The following is an 18,917-nucleotide window of genomic DNA, read 5'->3' as shown; positions in this document are numbered from 1 at the left end:
TCCAAGGTAAATAACGCATTAAATTTGTACAGAAGGCAAAAGAAATTCATGTTGAACTGCAAGTAAATTTAAACCGATATATATAGTGAATGTGCTTAAAACTATTGCCTAGTAATGATTGTTAAAGCTTAAGGCATACAACCACACCCACACCAATACCAACACCACATACCGACACACACACATGAATAAATGTAAATTACATAAATAAACCCTGCAAGCCTTTTCTATCGCGGAAGACACTTCTGAGTGACTTCTGGAAGATAAAACTATCTTCCGCGACTATCGCTTTCGGATCGCGGAAGTGACGTCCGTCGGGAAGAACTGTGACACTTCTGCGTCACCCCCCAGAAGAGACTTCTGCGTCACCCCCCAGAAGAGACTTCCGCGACACTTCCAGAAGTGACTTCTGCGTCACCCCCCAGAAGAGACTTCTGCGACACTTCCAGAAGTGTCTTCCGCGACACTTCTAGAAGTGACTTCCGCGACACTTCCAAAAGTTACCCAGAAGAATATTCCCAATTGGAAAAAAATAATAGAAAATATTTTTACTATATTTATTAAAAATTTAATTTTTTTTTAAATATGATAACTTATATGTATGTTAATATATTTTTTTAAATATAATTTTGTATATTTTCGACGCTTGTACACCCGATGAACTGTTGATGGAAGATTTTTTGATTTTTCAGCTCTGAATCATCCAGAAATTTAACAAATGTAAACTCTAAAAGAAAACAAACAAACAAATAATATTATTAAAATGAAAAGCATATTTAGAAACTGATGTGCATTACCTTTATATAAAAAATAGTTGATCTTAACATGTGCTGCATTTTTGCCGGCATTGTACGCGTTGTTAGACGCAATAATATCTTTAAACACTTAACAATTTTCAGACTTGAACTGGCATGTCAGCAATCTAGAAACTGAATGACGCTTTGCAGCAAAATCAGTACGCGGGTCAAAGGAAAATACAAAAAAATGTTCAGTAAAACCAGAATATCGGTAAATTTTTGGGACCTTTGCTTTACTATCTTCCTATCAACTTCCAGAAGTGAATTGGGAGATAGTTTTTTTTGTATATTTGTTGTTGTAAAATGTGTGCTATCGTCTTTCTATCTTCCAGAAGTGACTCAGAAGTGTCTTCTTCGGGATAGATGTGTATTTTGTTTTTGTAAAATGTGTTCTATCGTCTTTCTATCTTCCAGAAATGACTTATAAGTGACTTCTAGGCGATAAAAAACTCTTCTTTTTTTTCCAAAAATTTCTATCGTCTTTCTATCTTCCAGAAGTGACTCAGAAGTGTCTTCTTCGGGATAGATGTGTATTTTGTTTTTGTAAAATGTGTTCTATCGTCTTTCTATCTTCCAGAAATGACTTATAAGTGACTTCTAGGCGATAAAAAACTCTTCTTTTTTTCCAAAAATTTCTATCGTCTTTCTATCTTCCAGAAGTGTATAAGAAGTAACTTCTAGGCGATAGAAGTGTATTTTGTTTTTGTAAAATGTGTTCTATCGTCTTTCTATCTTCCAGAAGTGACTAAGAAGTGTCTTCTAGACGATAGGGGATAAATTTATCTTCCAAAGGCTTGCAGGGAACCCATGAACGCGAAAACCTAGTAAGCCTATACCATAAATTATTGGCAAAACATCGCAGCAGAAATATTATATATATGTATCTATATATATATAAAAAACAACAAATGTGATTTTTGAATAAAAATTAAACTGAAACTCGAAAACCATCTTCGTTTCTCTCTCTCTCTTTTAATTTAAGCAGCTAATGCATTTTCAATTAAGAAAGGTGTAAAAGGAAAACCCTAGAAACACATTGGTGACAAAGTTTGCCCAAGGAATTAGCGGGGATCTTTAGAGGAAGCTGTAAATTTCGTTGCCGTAAAATGCGTCGCCATGTTTCTGGTTTGCCAAACTAAAAGGAAAAACTAAATATACGTATACATGCCTCTCGCAGCGCTTAATTGCTTTGGAAAATTAATAAACTGCACAGCCTCGTCAAAAGTCTGCAATGAAATTTTGCGGCTTGAATGCCTTTCTGCAGCGCGGTGACGAAGCACTTACCAAATGGCAATTATGACATCGATATTGCAGGGTCTTTTATAATTAAGTCGATTATGGTATGCAGTGCTTTTAGTGTTCATTTAAATGACATATTTGGCTTCAAAGATACTATCAGTATGGCTTTTATATTAAAAACCACTTTTTTAATATTTAACAATTGACTTTAAAATTACCTTTCCAGCAGACATATTAAGCCAAAATTATTAACCCTCTAATGCCACTTTCCACAAAAACGCATGTGAAATGAGTGCCTCAAGGCACTCTTGGGGCTTAGAGGGTTAACATACCAGTTAAATGTTTAGTTTACTCCACCAAACTTGTTTACGGGTTATGTAGGTCATTGCGGTGCGTTTCCTTTAAGTTGAGCTGTATTTAGTGGACCATTTCGCAGCTGTTTTTACGCCATATGGGGGGCATGTAGTTTTTCCAGGATTTAATTTAGCAGCACACGGTCGAGCCCCGGGCGGCGGTCACTTGCTTCCGCCGCGATGGCTGCTGTTGACATTGCCAAGGTTGTTGTTGCATGTTGCTGATGTCGCAGTTGCTGCAACTACAACACTTCTTGCTCGAGTGTGTGAGTGATGCTTTTTGTAGGCAACAAAGAAACCGCCAGAGTGCCACGCCTCCCCTTCTCCCCCAAACTACCCATTTGCCGCCCCCTGAATGCCAACCAAAAAACGTGGCGGCAACCTTTCATGGGACAACCTAAAAGTAGGCAGCACATATGCAAGTTTCTTTTTGCAGCTGCAATATTTTGCATTAATTAGAAAGTGGGCCATGTTCCGGTCTCTTTCGCACCCGCACCCCTTTCACCGTTAAGTACTACCACTACTAGTACTGCCAACTTGTGTGTGCGGTTAGGGGCATAAACAAAATGGCTGCCGCTGTTCGCGATTCGCGTTGTTTGTCTGCGGAACCGTTAAATTAGGCTTAAAGCAACTGCCAACAGAGGCAACTTTTATGCATTGTTTTGTTAAATACTTTACGCAAATGGCCCGCTCACCCTTTGCTTTTTGTACTTTCAGCTAATTACGTAATTACCACGAACAAGTTGAGTGTTGTTGCTGCAGCAACCGCAGAAATTCAATGCATTTTAGATATTTCCCCGTTTTTTCAAGGGATTGTATTTTTAATTAGTTAATAGCTTGCTAAAAATGCTTATGATTTTGGGCTAATGCAAAGCATAAAAATAATTTTTTTACAAATAACAATAAAAATATATTGCTCATACGCCTCGTTTATCAAAATTCCTCTGTCAGCATTGCGTATGCGTAATAAAAGCTTTAACATGTAACATTTTTTTATAACTTCATTTTAGTTTGCAGTAATATTACCATAAAAATACCTGCCCACCAATTTTGATACATTTATTTAATTCGTGCTGAACTTTGGTTCATCTAATGGGATTTAGCCATGAAACAAATTTATGCATAAATGCATTGCATAAAAGTCTGGTCGAATTCTATCACAAGTGTTTACGACTCGTTAACTAAACGATTTTGTACGAACGAGATACAAATATTTGCAGAGATATGCCCAAAGCAAAAACGACGACATCTGATGCCATTGTTTAGCAGAAATATGAAAATATGAAGCAGAATTTGAATTGGTGAGGCAGGCAACCTCTAGCATCGCATCAGCAGGAATCTGAAACAGAAGCCATAGCAATCAGGCAGCAGCCCACATCCCTCAGATGTTCCAGACAGGAAAATTCTGGGGAGGGGGCGGTGGAAATACACGCAGCTCGCTCTGGCAGAAAACTAAAAACTTTGCCAGGCATTTCGTATATACAAATGCATATAGAAGGCATTCTCGACAACAACAAAAAATAAATAAAATTACAGCGATGGCAACAGGAAACAATTGGCTTTTATTGAAGTAAAATTTAATAAAGAAGTTTTCAATATGCTTTGGCAATATGTAAACAATCAACTCGGCTCCAAAAATCATAAATATTTTCATTATGACGATGCAACAAAGGAAAAACTTTCGGCGACTTGAGGGTCTCGGCATGAAGTGTCCTTGTTGTTGCTATTGTTCTGATTCTGCTTCGAGTGCAGCTGCCAAAATATCCCAATATGCACTCCACAAATATTTGTACAAATTTCAGTACAATTTGCGTTTCCATTTAAGGTCCCTCGGTTACAAGTGTTGACGGCAAGTTGTGTGTCAAGCGTTTTTATGACGAATTTATTGGACTGAGGCGAAAAGTATTAGCAGCACTTAAATGTCACAACGAGATGTAGCCTAAGGTCAGTCGACAGCTTGGACCGACAGAAGGGAAATGCTGGCCAGAAACAGAGAAGTATTCAGGTGCGAAATCCAAGAAAATTCCAGGGGGCGAAATGGAAGTTGGAATTTATTGGCCCCCAACAAAAATCTGCTAATCTGAATTGATTTATAGCAATGCCTCGTATTTCGCCTTTAGCATTTAAATCATATTTGCTTAAACAAAATAATTTTCAGTCCTGCCTGTGGGAATATTTTACTTCGTTATTACCAGAATATAAATTGAATTACTCTTCTAAACTTTCCGTAAAACTCTTATTTTCCCTCTCATATTAAAAACTTTTGTAGGTGAACAATTAACAAAATTTCACCTGACATGCCTATAGCCATGCACCTTTGTTGTGATTTTCACAGCCCTCGGCCAGGCTAATTTGTTTACCACCCAGTTGGCCCAAACACACACACACACACACGAACACACAGATGTGACCGTTGACCAAACTAGGCCGTCAATGCCATTTATTATAATTGAACAGCGACCCGCAGAAAACCCAACTGCGAACCGCCGACGTTCGCAGGCATAAATTGATTAACTCGCTATTGGCCAGGCCTAAAGTGAAATGGGTGATCGGGAATAAATTGTGTAGGGAAGGGGTCATGAGGGGTCTCCAGTAGAGCGACCATTTAAATGTGCACTTTTGGTTATTAATTAAGTGAAAATTATGCTTTAGCAAAGATAGCAGCCGAACCAAAAATCACACATAGAACATTAATTTAAATTAATTTTTATCTATGGCATCTATGCATTTATTAAATAAACATGATATAACTTAATTATCTTTTTTAAGTGCACCTTATAACCACTTAAAGTACATTAAGTTTTTCAATCTCCAGTTATATATTGTTCTCCTAAATTTTGGTCAGTGTTTCGCGGCAGATTGGCGGCTTGTGAAGGCGATTTTGTGTTCGTAATCCGCGCAGGTCAACAAACAAATTACGTTTTAAACTAATTAAAATACATAAATGTGGGGACATGATGCTGGAGCAGTCGCATCTCTCCGACCGCATCCACATCCACTTAATTGCGGGCATTCCGGCAGTCGGCATCCAGCGATCGCTGGCTGAACTCCGCAGACCGGAACTCCGCCCCGACGAACAGAGGCACCGACTCTGACTCTCTGGCAAACTAACAACATCGGAATCGGACTCGGAATCGGATCCATCCATCCAACCACCACCAGCAACACCATATTGGGCCAGAGAGGGAATTACGGCCACATTATGGTACATTATCTGCTGCAAACCCCAAAAACCCAGCGACAACTTCATTTGCCAGAGGGAGCGGGCTAAAAAAGGGGGGGAGTGAGTTGTGAAGCAGAGAAAAATTTATGTTTGACATTAACAGCAGTGCGGAATTCAATGAAAAACAAGAACGAGGGAGGTTTAAAGAGTTTATTAGGCACAAAATAATATTTACAAATAGATAAACAGTACTCAGGTATTATAATTAGTAAATGATTATTAATCAGTATATATTATGTATACTACGGAATCTAAAGACACTTTTGCTTCACCACATATAGTGATCATCTGGGAAGACTTGCAAAAGAATTTAAGAGCACGCTGCCCAATTGGAGTCTATATTATACACTGTCTCAAGACTGTTTAATTAAACTTACACATGAAAGTTCAGTTCAGTCTGATTCTACGAAATAACGAAGCACAACCTAGTCCCCTCTGGTTATTAGCTAAATTGATCAAATTTTTAATGAGTAATTAGCGTGATCTCTTCAGTAAATTAATAATTGTGGAATGTCTTAAAATTGTAAGAGCTTGTAAAATTTTTAGAAATAAGAAAATTGTAACACTTTACAACCTGCGGTAAGAGTAACCACTAGTTCCACCCTCGTTGGGACTCATTCGCTGGCAATTGGGAGACCTGGCCCTTGGGCTTTAGGGTCCAGATCCACGTCCACAAATAGTTGAGGCCCGTTACCATGGCTTTGGGAAGAACCTCCCCCATTGTTGCTGCTGGATGGTTTAGTTCGAAGTAGTGGTGGTGGTGTCGCTGGTGTTTTGATCTATGGATGCATGAATGATTCGCTGCGCACCGCAGCAACAAAAGCAACAACGGTCGTAATGACACCAGAAAACAATTGAAATAATTCTAGCAGAAATTTTCGTTAGCTCACCGACCCAGGGCAGCCAACTTTATTCGTGATGTGTGCGTTTTTTTTTATTTTGTGGCTCAGTTTTCATTTCAACGTCGAACGAACGAAAAGTTGCAGGCTAAAAAACGGAATTTTCGGTGGAAAAATTCACACATATTTCGTTTTCGGGAAAAATTGTATAAAACAGGAGTGCGATAATTAATAAATGCGCTTAAATGCGCTGTGAACTATGCAAAAGTTATGTGCTAAAAGTGAGAGCTAAAAAGTGAGTGTCGCAACTGGCAATCATGTGGAATGCATTAAGGATTCAGCAGTTTTTCCGGCTGCTCCCGATTCTGCTTCACCTGTCGCACTTTTGTTGGGGCCAACAGACGCACATTAAGTTGGAGCAGGGAGATATTATTGGGGTGAGACCGGAGTGTTATACATAGATCTGAAAATGGGATCTGAGAACTTAAACCGATCGATTGCTTGCAGCTCAAAGTCTTTCCGGATGGAACACGTGGCGCTGTCTACGCTTTTTTGGGCATTCCCTATGCACAGCCACCTCTCAATGAACTCCGATTTGCGGTAAGTTTGAACAAATATGAAATATTTTTAGTAATTTACGTGTTGTTTGCATTGTTGAAGTTTGAAATACAAATTTTAAGTACCCAGATTCAATGACCGGTAATATAACTTTCAGCAATTGAGTTTCAACATAAAAATCAATTAGTTCCAATAAAAGACTTTTATTGATTTTGATAGTGAAAAGTGCATTTTGTTTGTTTGAATGGAAATGTATAAACCTACTAAAAAGGTTGCATTTTATTCACTAAATGACTTTTAATTCCCTGCTGCTACCAACAGAATGCAATTTTCATTTAAATTTACATTTTTCACGTTTGTGGAATGTTGTGTTCAATTGTATTGATGTTGATTATAACTGCAGTTTAATAAGAGTGGTTGTTTTATTATTTTTGATTGACCGTCTAAAAGCAATACGATCTAAACAACTTCAGTCAAAATCGTTGAACTTAAAAAATATTTACTTTGAAAACTAATTTACCATGAAGGTTGTATGAACTATTTGTGAATTTAGAATATGAATTTGATTGATCAATTTAATTGTACCATCGATTTTAACCCACTTTGTATGTAATTTTCAATGGCAGCCCGCCAAACCGAGTTCCAGTTTCAACCGAACCCTCCAGGCCACCGCCATGCAGCCCATTTGCCCGCAGCTCTCGAACACCATTTACGACGAGACCTCGGATGGAAGTATTCCCAGGTCAGTGAGCACGGATGAGGACTGCCTCTACCTGAACATTTGGACCCCGGAATCGGGAATGCGATATGGCAAACTGCCCGTCGTTGTCATCGTCACGGGTGAGGAGTTCGCCTACGATTGGCCCAGAAATCGGATCAACGGCTTGGATCTCGCCGGCGAGGGAATTGTGGTGGTCAGTGTCCAGTATCGGAACAATATCTACGGATGGTTGAGTCTGGGGAGAGCCACCGTCATGTCCCTGGGAATTATGGACTAAGTGATGTCAGGATGGCTTTGCGGTGGATCCAGAGGAATGCAGATGCTTTCGGTGGCAATCCAGATCAAATCACTCTACTGGGACATGGAAGTGGAGGAGCTCCCTTGGCATTGGTTGCCGCTCTAGAGGAATCCCGCTTGGTCAAGCAACTGGTGCTAATGTCACCCGGTCCCATAATGCGAACTTTGGGTCGCAATCATCAGCAGAGGATTGTGGAAACTGGTCAGGTGATGATCCAAAAATTGGGCTGTCAATTTGAAGAGGCGCAACGTCGTCAATTGATGGGATGCTTGAGGAGAAAAAGTCGCGAAGATTTGCTGCGTGCCTACGAAAGTGTCTATAACCATGGCAATGGAAGCTCCCAGCTGGGAGTTTTTCTACCCGAAGGGTTAACGTTCGAGCAGCGATTGCAAAACGAAACGCTGCCTCCCTTGCTGCTGGGCATCACCTCCAACGAGGGAGCCTTCCTGCAGGACTACTGGTTGGATGTGGCCAGGGAGGGACAGGTGGCTCTGCAGAAGTACATCAACCACACTCTGCTGCCGAATGTGCTGAGAGCTCTGGAATCGGCGGGCGAGGAGAGCTCATCCCAAATGGCAACCATTAGGTGGAGGTACTTCAACGGAAAAGGTGAGGGGGTCATCCACTTGCTGGGTGGAATGCAGCGCCTCCTCTCCGAATCCCTTTACGAATTACCCTTTTTTCGACTGCTGGAGCTGCTCAACCGAACCACCAATTATGCCTACGTATTCGACCACTCGCACTCGATGGACATGCGTGGCAAGAGGAATCTCTTTGGAGGAGCCTCCCACAGCTCCGATCTTCCCCTGCTCCTGGGTCCCAGTCTCTTTCAGCAGATAGCTCGTCGCAGATTCAGTGGCGAGGAGGAGCAACTCTGCCGGAAAATAAGAGGAGCCTTCGCGAACTTCATCAAAAATGGCAATCCCACGCCGGGAAGGATCTACGATGGATGGCTGCCTTACAATAAGGAGAACCCGTTTGTCTACAGCTTGGGAGAGCAGGCGAGGAGTACCCAGGCAGGATCGGTGGACGAAGCGGAGGTGGACAAGCTGCTCCGCGGAGAAACAGGAGTTCCCGACCGAAGTTTATCGCGCAGCAATCGTCATGACACCTATAGAGCAACTGCAGCCAACTCCTACATGGCGAGTAATCAACAGGATTCCGGGTACTCCAATCACCTGCAGAAGGTTTACGGCTTTTGGCAGGTGCTGCTCCCATTGGAGAGAGTGGGTGACTTGAGCGAGGGAGGAGCTCTTGGACAACGAGTGCGGTTTTTGGAAGCGAGTGCCGATGCAGCCCGCTATCGCCAGGGATTCTACGCCATGTTGGGTCTGGTGTGCCTACTCCTCGCCTGCCTCTGCCTGTGTGTCTACCTTCTTCGAAGAGACCCGAATCCCTTGAGACGACGCAGTGCCTCGTCGGCGTCGGATTGCTACAGCTTATGACATAAGTGGTTTCGTTGGACGACCATCTTTGGGGACCGGAAGGACGAGGGGCCAACGACCTCGGGCATTGCCAATGTCGAGTCCTGGCGCAAAGGTGGTCGTGCAACGAAACGGACGGCGGATGGAAGCGGAGAAGCGGAATCTGGAGGTGGAGGAGGTCATCTTGAGGGCGAGCGACGAGAGCAGATTCTCAATAACCAGCGGGCAAGACGTCCCCGGCAACTACAGCCGTACGATTTCAAGATTGCCCACGCTAATGGAGGAGCAGGAACTGGATTCGGAACGGGATCCGCAGGAGCAACCAGAAGCGGAGGCGGAGGTGGACCAAGAGCAGGAACGGGAGCGGGATCGGGAGCTGGAGCTCCACCGGGAACTGTTGAGGAACTCCTGGACCCTGTCGCCGGCAAATTCGAGCCGAGTGTGGCTGTTAGGAACTGGCAATACCAGTTGACTTGTGATAAGTTCTGAAAGCAAACCAAAAATGTTAATTGTAGTTTACGTATTTTTACCTTACCTGTTTACACCGTAATTAAATAAACGAATATTTTACACAAAAACACGATGTGAAAATATTATAACCACTCTTTTCAAACATTATGGTATGTTTATTAAAAAAGTTTCAAAATTCTATTATTTTTACAACAAATGATTAACATATTTTCGTCAGCAACTCAAAGGCACCAGTGCCATTTCTGACTGGAAGGCCCACCATCAAGCGACTCGACGGGGAGTTGAGCTCATCCGGCCTGCCGAATCCGGCGGCGCTTCTCAGGAACTGCAAACTGGACTCGAAGGACATCTGCTGCAGAGGCGAAGAGGAGTGCTCCATGCCCTTCCTGGACAGCGGCTGGAAGGTGCCGTCGAAGGTCATGTAATCAGCGATTAGCGACAAGTGCCGGCGATCCACCGTGATGCCGTAGACCTTGAACACGTTGCTCACTTCCTTCACAATCACCTGGGAGGCAGCCTCGATGCCGTAAGTCCTGGCGATGGCATGGATATCGTTGGAGTACAGGCGATTCAGGTCGAGAATCTTGTTGTGCTGGAACATCTCGCCAATGTTGATGCCATCGGTCTTCAGCAGCTGCTCATCGTTGCTGCCCTTGTAGATAATGGCACGCTTGATGTGCTGCACCTGGTGCACCACACTCTTGCCCGCCAACTCACGGATGATGGAGGTCAGATCGGGCTTCTGGTATCGCACACTTAGACTGAGATTGACCTGGCACCACAGGTGATTCTCCTTGTCGTAGGTGTAACCCTTGACCATATCGTTGCTGAGCAGCCTTTCCACCGACTTGTCATCGCCATCGTTTTCATTTCCATCCTGGCCCTTTTCCTCCTCGTCCTGATCATCGGCCTCTTCGTCGTCGTCTAAAAATGAGTGGGTAGTATTAAACACTTTAAATATGTGCAATTATCTATATTTACCATTAGCATCGTGAAGCTCTTCAGCGTCATCGGGATCGTCGTAGTCCTTTTCGTCGGTTTTGCGTTGCTTGAGTTTCACGCCGGTCGCATCGTCATCACCCTTTGGACAATAAATGCCATTAATTATGTTCATAGATTGGATTTACCTCAACTCACGTCGTTATCAGATGAATCATCATCGTTATCTCCTGCTTTTGGACGAGCGGCATCATCGGCGTTGTCCAAATCATTATCATCATCTTTCTCAGTTTCCTTTTTGTCATCTATTACGACACTAAAAATTGAAATCGAATTAGTTTTATAAATTTATCCCTGCATACACGTTTATTTACTCACATTTTCGTTGTCTTTACGGCGTTCGACACCTTAAGAATAGCCCGAATAAGCTGCTTGATGAAGGTTTGGTGCATGTATTTGATGATTTGCTTGGGTCGCACACCATAATCGTCTTTGTAGACCGCCCTAGGCAGAAATTGGAAGCGCATCTCATACTCGTAGGCTCGCTCTGGCTCCAGTACCAAACTGGTGCTGATGTGAACAGCTACACAAAAGATTGATCATTAAAATATATTCAAGGTGTATAGATTTTGCCACTTACACTCCAAAAGATTTGCCAGAGTCACAGAATTCAGATTGACCCGCAGCTTTTCCGCCTGATGCTGCTGACCAGCTTTTATGGGAATATCCATTGAAGGGGTCTTGATGTTCGAAGAGGCCAGCATGAGAATCTCTCGCAGTCGAGGAATACCCAGTGTTACGTTCATTTCACCACGACCCGCAAAATGGAAAGTGTTCAGTGTCATCTGAGTGGAAGGTTCTCCTATCGATTGAGCGGCAATCAAGCCCACAGGTTCGCCAGGCGATGCCAATGCCTTAATGGTCTTAACCCTCATGATGTCGGCTATGGTCTCCTTAAGTTCTGGTTTCCTCTTGGCATAATCATCGATTAGTTTCCGCGTCCTCTCCGACACACTGCCGTAGTAAATATCCTGCTTGTAGACGGCCACCGAGGGATCCGGACAGCGGGCGTACTTTTTACGATACAGAGCCTTATCCTCGGCATCCGCCTTCTTCCACAACTTGAGCAAACCCTCGTCGAAACGGCGGCGACCAGTCTTAGCGTTGATCTCATTGGGTCGCCTCACTTCCACATCCTCGCGCAGTTCCTCGGAAAAGTGAGTGAAAGCTGAGCGCAGTTTGGCGGGTTTCTTCTTGTTCCAACTGCGGATGTGCTTTTCGTGGCGCTGCACCTTGGCCAGACCCTCCTCGTCCTTCATCAATTGCAGTTGACTGGGACGCAAGATGGTTGTAGCATTTTGTGTAAGGAAATCTGCACAGAACTTGTCGTTAAAGAACTTAGACTTCAGAATATCCAGTCCGTCCTCGCCGTAGAGGAACTGCACCACACTATTATCACTGTCGCGGACAGTGAGATCATAATGCACACTCAAACCCTCTAAATGCTTAATCAGGCAACGCTGCAGGTAACCAGAGCGAGATGTCTTTACAGCAGTATCAATAAGACCCTAAGAATTAAAAAGAAAATATTAAATACTTGAACAAATCTCTTTTCAAAGTAATTCCAACTCACTTCTCGACCTGCCATGCAATGGAAGAAAAAGTCCTGGGGCTGAATGCCCGTCATGAAGCGTCCATCAATAAAACCTCCCGACTTGGGCGATGTCTCAAACGAAGTAAAACTGGGAAGCGATTTGCCGGATATCATCAGGGGCGGTCGCTTTCCCTCCAACTCAATTTGTCCCAACAGACAGGAGATCTGCATAGTGTTCACCATAGATCCCTTGGCTCCTGATAGAACCATCAGTTGCAGATTGTTCGAGGGGAACTTTGTAATCAGTCCACCGGGCAGACAGGTTCTAGATATAAACAAAATTAATTTTCGATCTAATATTGGTTATGAGTTCACTTCATACTTATTTATGTCATTTGTGTAGCCATCCAAGATTGATTTGTATTTGCGATCCAAGAGCACTCGGAACTTAGGATCCTTGACATAGGCCTCCTCCATTTTTTCAACCAACTCGTCGTGCTCCGGCTCCTCTTCTAACTCTAGAGCAGAAGACACTGCGCTGTTTCCCACATTGCGACACTCGCGAATGATCTTTCTCCTCTTGCGATCCGCCTCGCTGGACACTAGAATATCCTTTACACCCAAAGTAAATCCCTCCAGTTGCAGGAAGAAGGTAAATACTTTTGTAAACGCAGTTAGCAGGCGAGTGGAAACTTCGCCGCCATACAACTCATACATGCAGTGAATCAAACCGAAAGTGGTGGCTCCATATTGCTGTTTGTCGAGTACACCAACGAGCAGTTCTCCTTTTCTGATTTGGACTTGGCTTTCGCTTAGCTCGTTTTCCTGGGGGTTCGTTCCGCAAATTGGAGGCCGTGGACGGGTCACGTTCCAGTTCTGCAAGAGATTGGAACTTCATAAGTAAAGGGACAATAGCAATCTTAAAAGCTATACATACCTTGCCACCAATCTTGGCAAACGAATCCAGATTAATTCTTTCATAGCCCTCGGGAATTAGGTTGATAATGATCGTAGACAACACCTGCTTTCCGGACCAAAGCTTAGCTGGTTTTATTATGGCCGGTGGCAGAAGCTTAACATTCTTCTTGTGGTCCGAGAGGCCCTGGAAGACCAGTTGCTGGTAGTCCTCGCGGTTGAAGAACCTTCCTCGAATCGAAAGCTTTACACCCGAAATGACGTGATCCTGAATAAGTCCACCCAACGGAGTGCCGTCCTTGGGCACCAGATAGTTGCTGGCTACGTTCACTAGGTTGTATGCCTCTGCTCTGGCCACTTCACTCTGCGGATAGTGAGCGTTCATTTCGTCACCATCGAAATCAGCGTTGTACGCCTTACAATTTGAGTAATGCAGCCGGAAGGTCTTCTCGCCATGGAGGATGCGGGCCTTGTGGGCCATGATGGATGGCTTATGCAGCGAGGGCTGACGGTTGAGCAGCAGAACATCACCATTTAGCACGTGCCGATGGACAATCTTTACGCCATCTTTCGGATTTGACAGTAGCAGCTTGGCCAAACTTGCCCGTTTGGCTGCATTATCGGCTGGGATGTAGGTGGTGAAGCCATTTTTGTCCTGGATGTAGTTGGCGCCGGGGTGCACATCTGGACCGTTCATTACCATCTTGCGCAGCTCGGTAACATTCCACTCGGTAACAGGCACCGGATACGATAATTTCCTCGCGAAAATATCAGGAATACCGATCTCATCCACGTTTATATTAGGATCCGGGGTAATGACAGTACGAGCGGCGTAGTTCACACGCTTGCCCATCATATGCTTGCGGATAAGGCCATCTTTCTTTTCAATAATTTGCTTCAGACCCTCAGCCGATTTCATTTCTCGAGACATGTTCACGTCAAGAAGCACATCCACTGAAGTTTGGAGAGCCAGCCAAGCGTTGTACAACTTCTCGTGGGCAGACGAACCCTTCAGGTTCTGATAGGCAGCTCTTGCTTCATCCGATAGCTTTTCCTGGGTGCCCTTCATGTACCTGAGAACCACATTCAGCACATGGTTGTTCTCGATGATGTGGATATAGATGTCTGTTTGTGGATTGCCTTTCAGCATGTCGCCGACCATGTTCATGGGACGAGCGCGTGGCGGCGTCACCGGTATGGTGTCCATAAAGAAGAGGTCCACGGGCGACCGATTGCCCTCCAACGCATCTGAGTTGCTCAGTGCCAAAACAGGCACCAATAGCTTCAACAACTGCGGGTAATTGGCGTAAATCTCGCGAAGATATCGACGGCATTCGTCTGCAAAGATAACCTTGTTCTGACCACTGGTTTCGGAGGCACCACCAACACTTTAAGGAAAAAATAATCGCATTTAATTTGGATTTTTTAAATATAAAGAATTTTTTATCTTACCGCTCCTTGATATCGGCTTTGGTGACATAAAATACCAATCTGCGATGCATGTAGCGTACAGAACGCATGGATTTATTGCAGTGCCTGCATTTTTTGCCCGCTCTCTGCAGTGCCGAATGCGTGATGGCCGTCCGAAGGGAGCAGCTCGTCTTAGTTGAGTTGCTGGCGTTTTTCTCGTCCTTTTCCAGCAGCTTGTACATTGCGGCAATGTTTGGATGCACCAGGTCGCCGTTTTTCAGGGACACGAGATCGTCGGAATTCTGGCACACAATCTCAGACTTAAAGAGCTCCAGATCCTGGGCCTCAATGATGTAGCCAGCATCGATAAGACGCAACTGAAGCATGATGATCTCGCATTCGTGGTCTGTAAAAGGGGAAAAATTAGCTACTCGTAATAGAAAGAGCATTGAAATGGTTACCCTTCATTTGCAACTTATAGCAGTGCAAACAGAATATTCCGAGTAGTCGCTGCACTATTTTAATAAAGAACGGATTGTAGACGGGCGTGCCCAGCTCAATGTGGCCCATGTGTCCCGGACAGTCCTGCATCTTGAGACATGTCCCGCACGGGTCCATGCACCGGCCGTATGAGCCCATTCTGACGTCGTAAAGACCACCGGGCATAGCGTGTCCCAGGGCATCGAACGTTATGCCCGTAATCACCTTCACTACACTTAATTTACGGATCTCCTGATCGGTAAATACGGCAAACTCCAAGTCCGAGGGGAACATGTGTACATCCTGCGGCCTCTTGGAACCCATTTTGGCTGATTTAAAGCACACTTTTTATTCAAAAACTCAAGAAAAATAGGAGCGCAACAAGCGCGCACGTGTGGGGCTATTGGAGGTGAGCGAGCATCGATTTCAACCTTCAACTAGGCTATCGGAAATGCCAATCGACTGTAGGAGGTTCACCTCTAACAAAACAGCTGATCTCTGTGTTGACAAAAAGTTGTTTTTTCTTAGGGTTTCAACAAAGCCAAAATATGCTTACCTCCATGGTAAAGGAGCACCACAAGGAGCAGGTCAAGCGGAAGCAAGAGCAGGGTAAGCAAACCACTTGATTTCTCATGAAAATCGTAACTATCAAGGGTCATTCCAGAGGTACGCCGCAAGGAGGCCATAGAAGCCTCTAATGAGCTCACCCAATCCCTGGTGGACACCCTAAATGTGGGCGTGGCACAAGCCTACTTGAACCAGAAGAGATTAGACGCAGAGGCCAAGCAACTGCATATGGGGGCCACCAACTTCGCCAAGCAAACGCATCAGTGGTTACAGCTCATCGACAATTTCAGCAGTGCCCTTAAAGAGCTGGGTGACGTGGAGAACTGGGCACGTAGCATTGAAGGTGATATGCATGTAATAAACCAGAGCCTAGAGTTGGCCTACAAAGCTTCGAGAGCAACCCAATCCGCTAGCTTAGCAGGAAGTGCAGTGGAGGCCTCAACTTCCTCCACGGCAAATGGCAACGCACCGTGAGATATTTTTAGATTTTTGGCAATTGTACCCGTATCCTAGAAAAAAGCTTTCCATAACTATAATGTCAGTTCTGGCTTTTAATTTTAAGTAACTCTCAGGCATTAAGATCACTCTTGAATAAATATGGATTTAACAAATCTATGAATTTTGCGTTCCAAAAAAGACCAATCATACTAAAGTGTCAGGTCTCCAGAGTTCTGTACAATTTCAATTTTATTTTGAACTGACTGTACAATTACAATAATAATTAATATTAGTTTTTTTATTTATATTATCAGTTTGCCGTAGTTCCTTTAAAATACATATCACAATCTATGCGGACCTCTGTATGTAATGGTGGTAATTGATCTGATATTTACAAATTAGGTTTTTGTACAGCATCAGTAATGGTTAACGAATATTTATGATTAAGAGCGGTTTTGGGTGAATAATGAATTTGGAAATTAGTCTAGTTGTGAGCTGCTTGCCAACCAAATGCCATAGATGGGATGGTTTCACCAAAAACACAATATTTCAGTCGTATGCTCCTCCGCAGGCCGTTAGGACTATCCGGTCGGGCCAAGATAGGAGCACGTGTTAAGGAAGTGGCCCATTTCGGAAGTCACTAATAGCGCGATGAGATGCGACCTGGTTGTGGAAATTATTCGGATTAATGCATATTTAAAAGAATAGATCCACGTTTTGTCTTACGAGTTTGTGGAGACCGAGAACGGCTATAGCTTTTGCCTTGAATGTAGCGATGGCGGCTCTGACTCCTGCGGTAGCTGCGATCATAGCGATCGTTGCGGTGGCTATTGCGCTGACGATAGTTATCGTACGGTGAAACAGAACGATCGCGGCGTCGTCCTGCCCTCGGCGAACGGGAGCGCCCATAGCGTGCAGAGCGCGATGGGCGACCCATATAGACTCCCGGAGTGGGGGTGTGGGCGCGCTGTGTAATCGAGTAGTCAACGCGAATGCGACGATCATCTACCTCCATGCCGGAGCAGGCGTCCTTTGCCACACGGGCGTCCTCGAGATTCTCAAAGTAAATGAAGCAGAAGCCTCGGGAACGATGAGTCTGTTGAAAATACAAATGTGGTGATTTATCTAAATGAAGGCAACTAAATGTGCAAAGCATTTTTGAGCAGTTGAGTAAATTTGTAATATTGACATTATTAAAGATAAATCTATAGGAATGTGACAGCAAGCCTTTAGCTTATAGTTTGGAATTCACATAAGCTCACAATCGCCATCTTCTATTATTTAGCCGGAAATAAAGACAAAACTGCAAGGCTTCAGCCGAATTGTCGACTAAAATTACTTCAGGCGGGAGTTAGTATAAATGTTTTTGAACGCCTCTTACATGTGCATCAATGACCATCTGGATGCGTTCAATGGGACCATACTTATTGAAGAGCTCGCGAACCTTGTGCTGCGAGGTGTTAGTGCTCAGACCGAAGACTCCAATGCAGCGGCTTGCTTGGGGGTGTTCCTGGAATGGAAGAAATTTCAGGATAATACAGAAGGTAGCGGCAATTTTTGGGAGCTAACTTACGCGTGCCTTATGCATCCTTTGGCGATCACGGGATGTGCGTCCGGAATATTGACGGGCTCCCTGAGCAGGCGAGTCGGAGCCAGAACGGGAGCGCCGACGAGAGCCGGATCGTTGGTGACGACGTCCTCCATAGTAATCGAAGTCCGACCTTGATTTTGTGTGGGAATGGAATGAAATTAGATTATCTTGCTGCTCGCTCTTGAAAGTCTTGCTAACTGACAGTTGAAAAATCGTGTAAGACGTGTGGCTTGACAATTCTATGGCTGTATTCAATTCAATTCAATTTGACCTATGTTGGACCTATTCTTAAGCTATTAAACGTTTCAAAGAAGTTAGTGCTTTGAGTGGGTTCTTACATGACAAGGTTACTCTTTTCCAAAAGAAAGAAAAGTTGAAAATTGATTTTTTTTTTTTTTTTTTGAGTCTTTTGGCCAAAGCACCGACTTTCTCGGATGAAAATCAAATCGAAATAAAATCCCGTCAATGACACTTGAATAGTTTTCTAAACTGCTAGCAAAGCCTACTCGATGCTTGCTGTCAAAATAGGTATCGTTTAGGAGGGGCTCACATATGTGTGTACACATTTACCGGCGGTCCTTGTGTCCAGAGGAAGTTGTCCTTGCTGACGAGGAGGAAGCAGACCGCTTGTGCTTGTAGCTACTACTGCAATCGAGACTCTCAACACAGCGCTCTATGTATTTTAAGTTATTTTTGCTTACCTGTCGAATTTGCGATGTAAATAGTTTCGCTCTTCGGAGGAACGGGAGGACTTTTTAGGTGTACAAGAATATTGTAAGTGGGTATGCACTTTAACAAGTAAAAGTTTCGATCTTACCATCTTTAAGGGTTTGGTTCCCTGCTATATTGCACCCCCAGACAGTGTTTATTAATTAAATGTTAGCCTTTATTTATTGCAACTGCGTTTGGAAAGACGCACGCTTCGGCAGGGGTAGCGATAGGCGAGGGAGTGTGTTATCGATAGGTGCTTTAACCCTTGTTCGGCCGCTTTACTCTAATTCAAATGTTATCGGACAGCGTATTTTTTTAACGTTTTCGAACGATTAAGGATTTTTATTTA

The 18,917-nt window shown here is 43.8% G+C and overlaps 4 protein-coding genes across 6 annotated transcripts; 2 read left to right on the top strand and 2 right to left on the bottom strand.

The window, feature by feature from the left end:
- The first annotated feature begins 6,195 nt into the window (after positions 1-6,195).
- Positions 6,196-10,030, top strand: LOC108086634 (cocaine esterase). The gene is given in 4 exon segments (XM_017183609.2): positions 6,196-6,888; positions 6,959-7,051; positions 7,636-7,963; positions 7,966-10,030. Coding segments are annotated over 4 exon segments (2,049 nt in total). The 5' UTR covers positions 6,196-6,768; the 3' UTR covers positions 9,474-10,030.
- Positions 10,031-10,055: 25 nt separating this feature from the next.
- On the bottom strand, positions 10,056-15,680 carry LOC108086739 (DNA-directed RNA polymerase I subunit RPA1). Its single transcript, XM_017183771.2, has 10 exons — positions 15,243-15,680; positions 14,824-15,187; positions 13,394-14,759; positions 12,839-13,332; positions 12,496-12,781; positions 11,503-12,430; positions 11,241-11,445; positions 11,061-11,178; positions 10,905-11,004; positions 10,056-10,847 (listed from the first exon to the last, which is right to left on the bottom strand). Exons 1-10 carry the CDS (start codon positions 15,583-15,585, stop codon positions 10,123-10,125), a joined length of 4,929 nt encoding a protein of 1,642 aa, XP_017039260.1. The 5' UTR covers positions 15,586-15,680; the 3' UTR covers positions 10,056-10,122.
- Positions 15,681-15,744: 64 nt separating this feature from the next.
- On the top strand, positions 15,745-16,443 carry LOC108086745 (biogenesis of lysosome-related organelles complex 1 subunit 1). The gene is made up of 2 exons (XM_017183785.2): positions 15,745-15,870; positions 15,926-16,443. The coding sequence occupies exons 1-2, from the start codon at positions 15,810-15,812 to the stop codon at positions 16,300-16,302; spliced, it is 438 nt and encodes a 145-aa protein (XP_017039274.1). The 5' UTR covers positions 15,745-15,809; the 3' UTR covers positions 16,303-16,443.
- A 106-nt stretch (positions 16,444-16,549) lies between these two features.
- LOC108086743 (transformer-2 sex-determining protein) lies at positions 16,550-18,820 on the bottom strand. 3 transcript variants are annotated; one of them, XM_017183780.2, is made up of 7 exons: positions 18,675-18,820; positions 18,559-18,608; positions 18,428-18,499; positions 17,840-17,987; positions 17,648-17,776; positions 16,993-17,362; positions 16,550-16,929 (listed from the first exon to the last, which is right to left on the bottom strand). In XM_017183780.2, exons 1-7 carry the CDS (start codon positions 18,675-18,677, stop codon positions 16,907-16,909), a joined length of 795 nt encoding a protein of 264 aa, XP_017039269.1. In that variant the 5' UTR covers positions 18,678-18,820; the 3' UTR covers positions 16,550-16,906. The 3 variants fall into 3 exon arrangements, with proteins under 3 accessions (XP_017039269.1, XP_017039268.1, XP_017039270.1); XM_017183779.2 differs by having other exon boundaries at positions 18,428-18,502; positions 18,675-18,819; XM_017183781.2 differs by lacking the exons at positions 18,428-18,499; positions 18,559-18,608; positions 18,675-18,820 and adding an exon at positions 18,196-18,331.
- Between the last annotated feature and the right edge of the window lie 97 nt (positions 18,821-18,917).

The sequence above is a fragment of the Drosophila ficusphila genome, unplaced genomic scaffold (assembly GCF_018152265.1).
Source record: "Drosophila ficusphila isolate 14025-0441.05 unplaced genomic scaffold, ASM1815226v1 contig_414, whole genome shotgun sequence".
Classification (NCBI taxonomy): Eukaryota; Metazoa; Arthropoda; class Insecta; order Diptera; family Drosophilidae; genus Drosophila; species Drosophila ficusphila.
This window is presented reverse-complemented; position numbering and strand designations above follow the sequence as displayed.